The sequence below is a fragment of the Dipodomys spectabilis genome, unplaced genomic scaffold (genome assembly GCF_019054845.1).
Source record: "Dipodomys spectabilis isolate Male_0828 unplaced genomic scaffold, ASM1905484v1 ptg000043l, whole genome shotgun sequence".
Taxonomy (NCBI): domain Eukaryota; kingdom Metazoa; phylum Chordata; class Mammalia; order Rodentia; family Heteromyidae; genus Dipodomys; species Dipodomys spectabilis.
Genome location: NW_024870720.1, coordinates 21,964,682 through 21,979,631, shown reverse-complemented (window position 1 = coordinate 21,979,631; position 14,950 = coordinate 21,964,682). Strand labels below are relative to the sequence as shown.

General features: G+C 31.7%; 1 protein-coding gene across 1 annotated transcript in view; it reads left to right on the top strand.

Moving 5' to 3' along the window:
• The window catches only part of Tecrl (trans-2,3-enoyl-CoA reductase like), a 71,012-nt gene that overhangs the window by 44,026 nt on the left and 12,036 nt on the right, over window positions 1-14,950 (top strand). Inside the window, exons 5-8 of the mRNA XM_042678329.1 lie at window positions 1,327-1,442; window positions 8,870-8,975; window positions 9,633-9,705; window positions 11,016-11,059. Of these exons, the coding sequence (XP_042534263.1) occupies window positions 1,327-1,442; window positions 8,870-8,975; window positions 9,633-9,705; window positions 11,016-11,059 (339 nt within the window). The remainder of the gene's footprint in view (window positions 1-1,326; window positions 1,443-8,869; window positions 8,976-9,632; window positions 9,706-11,015; window positions 11,060-14,950) is intronic.

Below are 14,950 nucleotides of genomic sequence, written 5' to 3'. Positions count from 1 at the left end.
ATATTTGTGCACATATCCTTGGTTTTTTAATACTGTAATGATTTTGATTACTTTCTAAGTTTAATACAAACAACTTTCATCATTTCTTACATTTACAATCAAATGAACTATATTGAAAGTTACATTGTTCAAAAGTTACTGTTATTCTCCAGTGCCTTCAAGATATATACTTCATATTTTGTCATTGTTCTAACCATTATGTTTCAGTATCAGTATTTGTGATAAAATATTGAGATTCTTAAATATTCAAGTATTCAAAAACACTTTCCTGAATTAAATAATAGAGCTAAGAATATAATTTAATTTCCTCTGACCCAAAGAAACTTCATGTATCTGACTTCTGACAAGTGATAAGATTTTATTAATGTAATAAATAGTGTCATGTAATCTAGTTTTACTATTATTTATGACATTGTTCATTTCTAGTTTATTCAAAAATTTCAATAGCGTCTACCAAAATTGGATTTTTTTTTTGTCAGTTTTGGAGTGTGATCTAGGGGGCTTGGTGTTGTCCCTGAACTTTTTCACTCAAGGCTAATGCTCTACTACTTTGAACCCCACTGCCATTTCTGGCTTTCTGATGGTTAATTAGCGATAAGAATCTCTGGGACTTTCTTGCTCAGGATGGCCTTTATCCCCATATCTCAGCCTCTGGAGTAACTAGGATTACAGGCATGAGACACTAGTTCCTGGCTTCAAATTTTATTTTATTAGATCAGATGTTTGAATAAATGCCTTATACCACTTGATAAAACTTTATTGAAGACTATTGACTAGATTTAATTATATGCCACTATGACCAGTTTGTGAGCTATATATACCCACATGTATTTCATTTATTTAAGCAATATAGCTATAGTGAATTCCCTCCAGGGTTGTGAACAAACTTCTTTTTCTCCCACTTTTTCATGAGTATCAATTAGCCGTACAAGAGGATTTCAGTTTTACATGTCTACAAATGTGCATACAGTGTTACTTGATTAGACATACGTGTCATCCTCTCATCTCCACTCATTTCCCAAATGATACTCAACAACCTTTATTATTTCATTTTCCACACATGTGCATAAGCTTTTGAAGATATTTACTCATCTTGTCCACACTCCATAGTGCCTCTAGGAACGGACAGAAAAAAGAGAAAATCTGAAGTAAGAAAAGAGGGAAGTAAAGAAACAGAATCAAGTACCTTAGTAAATCTATTTAGAGTCAAAGACAGTTCACATGGCAGACTGATATACACTTGTCCATTTCACCAGCTCATAGGTAAGTTTACTAAATCATCTCCAAAATTTGACTGCTCAGTCTAAACCACCTTCTCATTTTCAGGTATTTTTGGCTGAATACACAGGGCCTCTGCTAATATACCTCCTCTTTTATCTGAGAATCTCCTATATATATGATGTGAAAGAAAGTTCTAAAAAAGTACGCCACCCTGTAGTACAGTAAGTATTATATACAGTATATACTGTAAATATAAAAGAAAAGATGACTCTGCATGCTCTCAAACTGATAGAAATATTGGTCAACTCATCAAAAAAGAAAATATCTTAAGTAATATTACACTTTATACATCTAAATTTTAGAACAGAATCTTTTGACTTAACTGCATAGTGCACTGTAGAGAATTGACAGTTCACCATTTTTGATCATCTGATATGAAGTTGCTGTCATCTGATCAGCATCAGGGAAATGTATCATGGCACTTATCACCAGGATGAAAAAAACCTTAAAAAAATCATATTTCAAAGTATAATAGGTACTAAATAGATAAGGTAGCCATACCATAATACAGTCCAGGACCTTCTGAAGTAAGCAACTACTGTTAATTAAAATTGTATGGAAATGTAATTAAAACAGACTTAATTGGAGGAAAGTTTATTTTAGGTAACAAATATTCATACAAACTTGCAATTTTATAAACATGAACTATATTAAGTATACCACAGTACTTACTAATAATACTGATCAGAGCAAACAAGACAAATGAGAAAATTTAAAGCACCTGCAAGAGAAATAATTAAAATAATAAAAAATCAATATGTAGGGCTCAAAAGATAAATTCTTCTCTATAAAACATAGGCAATATTGTACACACAGATATAATGTACCTAATAAAATTTGTAATTTACTTTCATAATCCAAATGCATGTTTAAATAACATTTTATAATAAATTTTATTATAAGGGTGATATACAAAGGGGTTACTGTTATATAAGTGAGGTAATGAGTATATTTCTTTTGTAAGCGTGTAACCCCTTTGCTCACTCTCTCACTTTTTCCCCTCCTGACCCCTCTTCCCTAATAATTTGTAAATTTCATTTACAACACAGTGTCTAATATCACTCTTGAATTGATTCACCCTTTGTCCTACCATTTCTGTGATTTCCCTGTCTTCCCCAAATCATATAAAATGATGTACAAGACAAAGGGTATAGAAATAAAAACAGTGACATCAGAGAAAAAAACCCAAAGAAAAAAAGAAATAACTGGAAAAAAAACTTTTTTGTTTCCATTTTTTAAAGTTCATTTTGATTCTTAGGAGAGGATCACAATGGCACAATAGTCTATGCGCATGCAACCAAATAAAACATTTTTAAGTGAGAATATTTCATTCCAAAATTATGGCAATGTTTTCATCTTTTTAGCCCACTTATTAATGGGGTGGTTGTTTCTTTGAGGATTTGTTCAGGGGTTTTTTAGCTGTAGGTACTTTTTTTTATATGAGGCCCTTCTCTGTTGTATAGCTAGTGAAGATCTTCTCCCAATCTGTGAGCTTTTTGTTTATCTTGCTACCTATGTCCTTTGCCATGTAGAATCTGTGCAGTTTAATGCAATTCCATTTATCCAGCTTCTCTTTGATTTGTTGTGTTTCTGGATCTTTATTAAGGAAGTTTCAACTTGTGCCAAGGAGCCCTAATATATCCCCTATCCTTTCCTATAATATTTTCAAGTTATCTGCTCTTCCCTTCCTTTAATATTTTCAAGGTATCTGCTCTTACCTTGAGGTCTTTGATCCATTTGGAGTTGGTTCTCATGCAAGGTGATATATAAGGATCTAACTTCTGTTTTCTACACATGTTTAGCCAATTATGCCAGCATCATTTGTTGAAGAAACTATTGATTTTCCATCTGATGATTTTTGGTTCTCTTATCACAGATTAGGTGGTCATAGGTATGTGGGATCATTTCTGGGTCTTTAATTCTATTTCATTGGTCCTCATACCTGTTCCTGAGCTAGTACCAAGCTGTTTTTATAACTATGGCTTTACAATAGAGTTTGAAGTTTGACAGTGATATTCCTCCAGCACTGTTTTTCCTGCTAAGAATTGTTTTTGCTATTTGGGGTCTTCTATTATTCCATTTGAAGATTTGGATTACTTCTATTTTGTAAAGGATATTTTTGGGATATTGTTGGGTATCACATTGAATTGAATTGTGATACTAGGAGTATGGGAGGTGTTTCCAACCCCCCTCCCCCCACTTGCTTACATCTGCTTAATTTATTTTTTCAGGTTTTTAGGGTTTTCACCTAGAAGGCCTTCACTTCTTGTTTACATCTTTGTAACTTCTAAGTTAATTCCTAGGTATTTTTTTGAGGCTACTAAAAATGGAGTTGTTTTCTTCTGATTTCAGCCCCACTCTTCTCATTGTTAGGCTACAGAAAACTTACTGATTTTGGTGGGTTAATGTTGTACCCTAATACTTTACCAAAATTTTGGATCAGTTCAAATGATGGGAGTGGAGTTTATAGGGTCCTTTAAATATAGGGTCATCCCATCTACAAAGAGGGAGAGTTTTATCTGTTCTTTCCCTATTTGTATCCCCTTTATGTTTGCCTTTTGCCTTACTGCTTTGGCTAGGCATTCCAGTACTATAAGGAATAGAAATGGAGAGAACAGACATCCTTGTCTAATTCCTAATTTTAGAGGAAATGGTTTTAACTTTTCACCATTAAGTATAATGCTAGTTATATATTTATCATATACCACCTTTATTATATTGAGGAATGTTCCATAGATTCCTAGTTTCTCCAGAGCTTTCATCATAAATGTGTGTTGGAAAGAGACTTTTCTGGAGAGGAAATATGAATAGCCAATAGACACATGAATAAATGTTCAACATCTCTGGCCATAAAAGAAATACAAATCAAAACTACATTTAGATTCCACCTCATCTCAGTCAGAATGGCTATTATCAAGAAAATATAATGATAACAGAAGCTGAGAAGGTTGTGGCCCAAAGGCAACACTACAACCCTGTTGGTGGAAATGTAAACTGGCTTAAGCATTCTGGAAAGTAGTGTGGAGGTTCCTTAAAAGATTAAACACATAGCTTCCCTATGATCCAGCAATCCCACTTCTGAGCATTTACCCAAATGTTCACAAGCAGGGTCCCACTAAAGCTACCACTACAATAAAACAAAACAATTAAAAAAAAACATGGCAATTATCAAATCAAACTATATAATTATTATAATGTATTGTGAAGATAAATTCATTTCTTCTCTCTTGTCACTTAGAGAGTAAAGACAAATAGAATAATTCACCAGACGCATTAGGTTATACAGTTACAAATTATAAGAATATAAAAAGGAACAAATATTGCATGTTAAAAAGGCCCTAAGAGCCAGGCACCGGTGGCTCATGTCTGTAATCCTAGCTACTCAGGAGGCTGAGATCTGAGGATCACAGTTCAAAGCCAGCCCAGGCAGGAAAGTCCATGAGACTCTTATCTCCAATAAAAACCACTAAAAAATCTGAAGTAGTGCTGTGGCTCAAGGGGTAGAGTGCTAGCCTTGAGCTGAAGAGCTGAGGGACAGCACCCAAGCCCAGAGTTCAAGCTCCACGACCGACCAAAAAAAATGCCCTAAGATTAGAAAGCAAAATATAAATATTTAGGTCAGGTAGATATTAAAATCAGGAGTACAACTTTTCATCTCAAATTAACATTTCTGTTACCATTAATTACTCTGTTCCCATCCCTAAGACTTTCTTGTCCTAATTACCCACCGTGTTCCAATTATATTAGGGCATATATTCATATCTTCTCTTTCCCATTTCTGTCATATTTTTCTTTCCTTTTTTTGGAATTCAAATAGAAAGCCACTATTTATTACTCAGAAGAGCCATTCATAGTTCTTTCATAATAAATGTCTTCTTAAGGTGATTTCCTACTAAAGTGGTTTTCGTCCAGTCATCATCGGCTCATTTCTGTCTCTCTAAACTTTTCAGTGTATTTCATAATGGATGTTTTTTCACATCAATTCCATTTTCACATCTGGACATCATATCTAAGACACAAGGGATATTCAATAAAATGTTTTGAAAAACTAGTTGTATATTTCACTTTGGATCACTTTGGATCCCCATTGAGGGGATAAAAGAGGAAGACATGACTTGAATGGGAGTTCTAAGATTGCAATACTAATCATGTAACACTAAATATTTTTTATACTTATTCCATGGAAAGATCAGATTTCAATTTAATTTGAGGAATCATCATGTGGGAATGATAGCATACGTGAATTAGTTTAGTTCACTGCAGGCATGAGAAGAAGGCTAGTGCTCCAGGCATAGTGATGCTACAGAAAAATTGAACTTCCATAATAATTGTCTGGTCTAGGAACACTGACAAATATTAAGTTCTCCTTTCCTTCTTTAAAAAATTATCTTTAATTAGGTGTACAAAGAATTTGCAATTTAACAAAGCAGTTTATGCATGAAATGCAGCTTTCCCTTAGGTGTTAGAGCACCAGCCAATATGCAAAAGTGTCTGTTACCAAGTTTGAGTCCGGTCTCAGACCAAAACAAAACAAAACAAAAACAGAAACCTCTCCTTTACTTAAATGAAAAGAAATGCCCGCTCCATTTATAAAGTGGAGAATTTGAAAGGAGAATTTTAAATTTTATTTTGGTCTTTAAGTATTGAAAAGGAATTGCAATTCAGAAAAGTAGTATATGAATAGAATGAATTTTGGTCAATGTCCACCATCATTCTTCCAATACCACAACTTCCCTCAAATTTCAGCTGCATTTCCTCTTCTTCCTCTCTTTATGCTCAACCACTGATCCCAGTTCCCCTTTCAAGTACCTGTTCCCTGGTTTTTATTTTATTAGCCTTCCTGAGAAACTACACAATTTGAGTTATTTTTCTCTTAAATGTGGAAGCTAGAATTCATATATAAATGCATTACTATACACTTCAGGATAGTACACAAGTGTATTAATCGAAGTATGGTAGATACTTAGGAACACATTTTTATAGCAAATATGTACCATGAAAGTGACATGAAGCAAAATGAGAAAAATCGTTTTTAGCAGCTTTCAGTAACAAATGGATTAACAGTGGTTACTATTCTTAAACACAAGCACAGCGTGTTTTAAAATAACTGTGTTAAATATATTTATGCAACATTGTTCCCAAACAGCAAATATGTTAAGTTTGTATAAATAATTTCAGAGTGGAAACACAAACATTTTGATAATTTAGGAATTTAGTAGAGCCTTATAAAGTAATGTTGAAGGTGCTAAGGCACGACTGTCAGGTCAGGATGGCCTGTAAAGTCCATTTTAAAATGCCAAACAATCCAATGACATGCATTCAAATATTAAATCTCCAAAATTGCTCTGAGTCATAACACCCAATCAAACTTCAATTTTGCTAATTTTCGTGCAAGAAGCAGATCTCTGTGTATGATTCAAACACCACAAAATTCTTTACGAATCATAAGTCTTTCACACTGGAACTCAAGGCATATCTGCTTTCAGAACCTCTAGCCCATTAACTGTTTTCTGGACACCAACCGATTTTTCACCTGCAACCTCATAAGCACCTACTGCCTCATGTGCAGATCGGTAAAATTGAAGTCATCCGGTCTTAAACCTCATCTCTTCACACCTACTTGATAACGGATGATATTTTCAAATGCTATAATTGGGGGAAAATGTGTCAAATCCAAATTTCACTAACAGTTAATTTAACAATGGATAAAGAAAATCTTAATGTTTTCTGTGATGTAAAATATAATTAAATAGAGAAAATATGGCTCTATAATGAAATCAACTTGCTGAATGAATAACCCGGGCTGTCTAATGTGACATTGTTTAAACAAGGCTCTAAATTTTTTGTATGTTTGTTTCTATACTTTTGTATTGTAATTTACAAAAAGCCAATGACAATGTAGAACTGGCTTCTCTTGAACCCAAGTTTCTTGTACAAGAATGTACTGTATTGTTGGGCTAAATTTTTATGCTTTTTAAATGTTTTTTTTTTTATTGTAAAAATAGTGTACAGAGAGGTTACAGTTACATGAGTAAGGTAATGAGTATATTTCCTATCGAGCATTGATATCTCCTCCTCTCTTTTTCCCCTACCATCCCTTCTCTCTCAACCTCCCCATCTCCCCCACCTCTGAAGTTGTAAAGTTCATTTTCAACATAGTGTCTTGTACATCTCATTGTTACAATGGGTCAACCTGTATCCTTGTTTCAACATACTGTTATTTCTTTTCCCCTCCCCAAATTAGAAAAATGTATATACAAGATGCAGAGCACTGAAATCAAATATTGTGAAAACAGGGTTATAATACAGTGTAAACAGGGATATACTGTGGGGGAAGAACATACAAGAGAAACAAAAACAATCATATAGTACATTTTAGATCTGTTAAAAACAGTAGCAAGCAAGAAAAAACAAGTTGTGCTTTTTTTTTTTTTTTTACAAAATGGACAGCTCTAGTTCTTAGAAATGTGCAGAGAGCAACCACAACATCCTCTCATGTCAGGAACTGGGCTATGTATAAAGCTGATTCTGCACTCATCTAATTGTGTGTCATTACCTAATATTCAGAATTATTAGCATGCACATAGATAGATCGTGTATCTCAGTAACATATGTTTGCTTATATTTATATGAATCAATAAAGAAAAATAGATACTGTACTTTCTTAACTAAGTTAATGAGGTTTAGTATGTTTTATTTTTATTAAATTCACAGTTGATCATATAAAAAATTACCCATTTTCTTAAAATAAATGACAGTTCAAAAATAAATCTAATGTCTTTGATTTATAATTTTGCAGAGAGTGTGTGAAGAACCAATTTTGGGGGGTTTTACTTTTTTAAAATAATAACATAAGCATAAAGCTAAGTGGAAAGCATTATTATATACTGGAATATGTACTGTTGCAAATCATATTTGACATCTACTTTTGAAATAGTAACTATATAAAAATGATGAGATGTTAAATTAGAACACCATAGAAACAAACACACCAATAAACAAAATGCTATATACATGTTAGATAGAAAAACACACAGAAAAACATCAAACAATTATAATCAAAACAAAATGCTGCATTATAATTGAAGGGAAAATAAAATTCAAGTTTTTTAATCTTAGCACTTTCTAAAGGACAACTGGATAATTAAAAAGGTATTGGTGCATTATAAAATGTCAAATGAATTCTAAGTAGGATTTGAGTATTTTTAAACTTGTAAAATGTCTGTTTCCTTTTTGACACATTGATGTGCACACATTTGAAATTATATTTATGATTATTCCTTGGGCAGATGTGAACATAATTATGATTGGTATTATAAAATATTTCTAGTTTAATTAGGAGTAAATCTGGAGGCTCATAGCAGTTACTTTCATTACTAAATAAATTCTGAAAATTTCTAGAATGAAGTGTTCAAATGAAAAGAAGTATGTTTGATTAACATAAATAACACTTCCTAACTAACTGAACATTTTGACCAACTAATAAAAATTTAAAAGTTTATGAAAATGTTGACCCAGATTTAAGGAAAGAATTAATGTCTGCATGTGTTTCTGTTATGTTCTTTTTTTGTTTGTTTCTTTCTTCCAGTTTGGCTTGCTTCTGCCATTGTATTCACTACATACGATTTCTTTTGGAAACTTTATTTGTTCACAAAGTTTCTACAGGATATACACCTTTGAAAAACTTAATAAAGGTAAATGTTAATATGTTTCACATTTTAACTATTCTTGAAAATTTTTGCTTCTGAAATTTTTTGCAAAATGTTCAGTCGTGTATTTTCTTTGTAAGACTAAGGTTTTGTGACTAAATGCTGTTGCTGTACATTAAGCATTTTGTAAATGACAGTTGTGGGTGATCTTTTTTATTTGTGTTCTCGGTTAGGTGAAAAGGAAATTAATCATTATTGTATGTAATGATTATTTATAGTAGATAGTCCAGAGAAATACCAAGATGTGAAATTTTATCACCATATAAAAATAAGAGTTGTGTGTTAAACCCAACTATTCCCAAATTGAAGATAGTTTATTTTCTTAAGCAAAATAGAATAGTACAAATGTTTAAAAGTTTTATCCTTTATTCATTTATTAAAAATATTTTGTGAAAAGATTAGTCCATATTTTCAAAGGAAAAATTGTTGCATTCTTTTAAACTATGAAGGTTAAACTTGACATGTCACAAAATCTCAAAGGTTAATTAAATACATAAAAATGGACATATTTTATTAGAGATAAAATTCCATTGTCTTGTGTGAAAACACATTTATTATTAAATACTGCAGTATGTAATTTAAAATGATAAAATATAAGTAATGGTTTTAATAATTATTGTTTTGCTTTGTTTTAAATTTTAGGGTTGTGCCTTTTATTGGATATTCACTTCTTGGATTGCCTACTACATTAATCACCCACAATATACACCACCATGTAAGTGAAATTCCTTCTTGGCTAACCCTACACTAAATTACCAATATCTAAGTTCTGATCTGAATCTCATTGAGAACAAAAGCAGTAGGATATACTTAGAAGTTTCATTAAAATTGTCAAGTTTAAATTGTTCCTGTATCATAATTCATCCAAATGAAAGACTTGAAAGACTAAATTGCTGACTTCAAGTTTTTGTTTTTGTTTTTGTTTTTTTACTTTAAGTTTTTTAATCACTAAACAATCTTGAGTCAAATTAACTGATGATACAATACTATGAGATTTGATACTAGGAAAGGTGAAGATTGGAAAGGAAAATTTTCATATAGTTATACAATTATTTACTATTAATTAACAAATGTTTAAAAATTAATGATAATCATTATTTTAAATATTCATTATGGAAAAATAGAGCATTTGTTTCTCCAACACATTGCTTTCTACTTTTAACTTAATTAAGTAATTACTTGACTCAAATCAGCAGCAATTTTAAGAAAAGCTCAGTGAGTCAAGATCAAATCCTAGTTCATAGTATTGTTGTGACTGAGCAATTCCATTTTCTTATCTAGTATTAAGTTTCCTCTTCTCATACCACAGCCCAAGTACACAAGAGGAATCAAATCATTAAATTCTTTTCCATTTAAATGACAATAATTGATTTTAACTAATTCATCATAAGACATACTTATAAAACCTTTATACATAGATATGTTATTTCATATACGTTTAATGAGAGGAGCTGTGGAAAGATTACCTTCTCACATGAAATACAAGGTAATAAAAGCATATTTTCTTTATGTATAAATCGGTGATTAAAAAGCATTTGCAGAAAAGTATAAATTTTCAGGTAACTTCCAGAGATTATGTTTATAATTCTATTAACTTTGGAGGTAGAGATAAAAGAACTGAAGTTCAAGGCTACACCAAATAAAGTAAGTGGTACTCCACCTGAAGGAAAAAGTTGGTGGGTCATGTTAATAATCCCAGCTACAAAAAAAAGATCAATGTCCAAAATCAACACCATTATTTCTTAGAAAAATGTAAGTATCTGTATACACTTACCCAAGACCATATAACCAGTTCTATTACTTAACATAGAATTTAATACAGCATCCCAAAGACACTTTGGTCATGGTAGAGAAGATGGAATATGCACAGTACCATTGGTTAGAGAGTAGTTATCTACATTAATAGTTGGTTAGAGAGTAGTTATATCCAATAATACTTGGAAATATGTCTGTATATTTTTGTAGAGTGTGACTCAGAAAAATAAAGTTTTTTTCCCCATAATGTCTTCTTTTCCTATCGTTTAGCATTTGGAACCAGGCAAATCACAGTGTCTGCTATCAATTTTCTGGTAGGTATCACATGTCTATTTGATACTTCTTCAACTTTGTTTTTGGTAAGCTTACAAAACGCATTGTATATGAAGAATTTCTATGTGATGAATGTAATCTATTTGAAATGATAGATGTAATAATATATGCAATGGAGCAAGTCAAATAACTGTAATCTAGTCATTAGCATTCTAAACCTTTCAAGAATTAAAAGTATAGCAAATATTCACAGTCACTTCTTCCTGTTATCTCCACATTTACCAACTTACAAACCTCTAGGAGTAAAAAAAAATTACGAATTTGAATGTAAATATCCAAAATTCTTTCAAGAAGAATGTTAAATTTATCTAACTCAATATGAACACAAAGGTTTTCTTTTTTCTTTTTCTTTCTTGCTCTCATTTATTTGTTCATTCATTTGGTTGTTCCTTCCTTCCTTCTTTTCTTTTTTCTTTTCTCTACTTTATTTCTTCTGGGGATTTTATCCAAAATATCAGCTATTTTCAGATTGTTCTCAATCTGATTCTTCACAACATTCTATAAGCCAGCATGAATTTTCATTGAATTATATACAAATCAATGTGGTTACACTATATATTTGAAATGCTTTATTTTATTAGGTACATAATTATTTCACTTTAATACACATTATACTCACATGAATTCATCCTCCATTGTTAAAATTCTTCTCTCATTACTGTTCTTGATAGATAAGATAAAAAAGAAAAGCTTATGGTTTCAGGATAGGTAGGTAGTGTTGAGGATATGAAAAAAAAGTAAAAGTGAAAATAATGAATATGATTCCATTCCATAGCAAGTAGAAAATCACAGATCAGATGAGAGATGCTATGCTTTTCCTAAAAACAAAAACAATGATGACAAATACAAGAAGCCTACCAGACCTGGTATTTCTTAATAACTGTCATATGTATGCAAATGAGATTTAATATTTTACAAATAATATTTCTAATTTATATACATTTTAGTAACTGGATGACATTAAAGGATTAATAACTGATGATCTAATAAAATATGCAGAGATCATCTGGTCCAGGAGACTTACCTATATTTCAGGATTCCATATATAAGGAAAATTTACAAAGTCATTCATGTTAATTGAACGCATTCAGGATAATTGAGAACCTGTGGGTATGAATTCTTAATGTATAGATAGAAATTGTTAGAAAAGAATAAACAACATATTTTACACCCAAAAAATTTTCTCCTTTTTTTTTTTTTTGCAAATTCTTTATTGTGATTAAGTGATTACATAATTTCACAAATTTTACAGTATTGTGGGATAGGGATGCTTAAAGTCACAAACACATTCTAACTTTCATGGGGCAAATTGTCTATTGTAGTCTATAAAGTTCATGAGTTCTATGAGTTTGACAAGAGTTATTTCTTCCACATTGGCTGATGTGTACATTCCTTTCTTTTTGTGTAGTGTCGGCTATTCCCTCTTTTCCATTGCTGCCATTGAGTTGCTTGGTTCATTTTATATTAAAAGTTTAACAGCATGCAGTGAATTCAATTGCAAGAGAAAAAGAATGAGAGAGAAAATGATTGACATTGAATAATTCACTATTTTGTTTGCGAGGAGGGTCCAGTCATGGGGCCTGAACTCTGGGCCGGGCGCTGTGCCTCAGCTCTTCAGCTCAAGGCTAGCACTCTACTACTTGGACCACAGCGCCACTTCTGGCTTTTTTTTCTTTTTGCTGATGTGGTGCTGAGGAATCGAATCCAGGGCCTCATGCATGCAAGGCAAGCGCTCTACCACTGAGCCACCTTCCCAGCCCCTGAATAATTCACTATTGAACAAAAATTGTATCTCATTTGAAAATTACTAATTTCTGCTCACAAAATATTATACTTGCCCAAGTTCTGGTTCTTATTTATTGATCTTGTCATTCTTTAACAAATGAAGAAATACATTACTCATTTAAAGTTGATCAAGCTTTTGTTGTTATGAAGAATTAGCTTATCATCTGGCAAGAAAATGACATATTAGAATTACATAGAGTGATATTTTGATGGTAGTTGATTCTTGGTCAGGTGTAGCTTTCATTTTTTTGATCTATTAACAATTATAATTTTCTCTTAGATTCCCTCTGATTTATTTTACTGCCATGCAGAATTATCTAATATTTTATGCAAAATATGTTGTAAATGAAACAAAATCTATGCACATAATGGAAACCAAAATGTGGCAACTAATTTATTCTTGGATATTTTTTTGATTTCAATGAGTTGTGCCAAATTAAAGTTATATTGTAAAGATATTTTTCCTGTACTTTAATATTTTTCTGACTTTTTGCTCATTCTAGCATATCCAGGATTCAGAAATTTACAGGGAAAAATAAACAGATAAAAATACAGAAAAATTAATAGAGAATAGAATATTAATGTTTAAAAATTTTAGGTGCAAATTTGTTCTACTCTTGTCAAAATAGTAGATAAAGACTATTTTCTTTTTTCTTTTTAATTTTAATTTATCATCAAGGTGATATACAGAGGGGTTACAGTTACATAAATAAGGTAATAAGTACATTTCTTGTCGAACTTGTTACCCCTTCCCTCATTTTATCCCTCATTCTCAATCCCTCCCCAAGTTGTACAGATCATTTCCAACATCTAACCTTGTGAATATCATTGTTGCATAGGTTCCCCTTTGTCCTTTGACTAACCATTTTGTTGTTCCTCTTCTCTCCCCTAATTCAAATAAATTTATACACAATACACAGGGTACAAAAATTGAACCCACTGACAACATGGGATAAACCATAGGGGGAAAAAATCACAAAAGAAAAAAAATAATATAGTACATTAAGAACAACCACAAAGAAAAGCCTCTTGTGTTCATGTCTGGTGGTTCACTTTGATTAGCACCATCTTAAATGACCATATAGGTACATAGCTATTGAGCTATTTGTCTCATCTGCTAAGATTATCCTAGATGTATACTAATTATAACAAAGGAAACTATGGGACCTATGGAGACTATTTTCATTTCTTCATAGTTTAACAGTTTTCATTCTCATAATCTAATCCTACTTACAAAGCAACAAATAAAATTGCTATACTCAAAGTTGTCAATGGGTTATGCTTTATGTAAGTAAAAATCCCTATTTTCATTACCAATGTTTCCTCTCCACTTTATGTTCACATTGTAGAAAGCAATTATGTCTTTCCAGTTAGCTCAATAAGTATTTTTTAAATATTTGTTTCCATTTTCTCTTTTACTCTTCTCAGTAACTTACCAAATTAAACATGTAGATATTAACATTTAAGATAAGTATTCAAAGTCCTGAAAATCACTTTGCCCATTTTTGTCTTTATTGTTGCCATTCATTTCAGGGATTTTATTTTTAGAAAAATCCAAATATTCCTGGAGAAGAAAAAATATGTGAGTCTCAAGTAGGCATGCCTTGTCTTGTATGATTTGGGTGAAAGGAGCCTTAGGCATAGAAGAGGTAATTTTTGATTAGTGTAGAGTCCAATGAGAAGAATATATTAAAGGCTTTAATAGATGTAGCATGTGGAGCCTTGCAGTAAGAACCACAGAAAAGCCAGGAAACTGCTTTTAAAAAGAGTGATGCTTATGAATGAGGTGAATCAAGGACAAATAGTAAGCTACAGTGAAGAGCCTTAATTTCCAGCACTCTGCTCTGATTGGGTTATGAAGAATAGCATTACTTTGCCTACTTATGTCGACTCATTGTAAAGATTAACAGGTATTAACAGGTATTATACTGTGGGGGAAGAACTTACAAAAGAAACAAAAAAATCACATATGACATTATAAATATGTTAAAACCAATAACAAGTAAGAAAAAAACTACTTGTGGGCCTATCTTGGGGTTGATTTTGCTTAACATCATCTTATATGTTCATATGTTTATAGCTTTTGA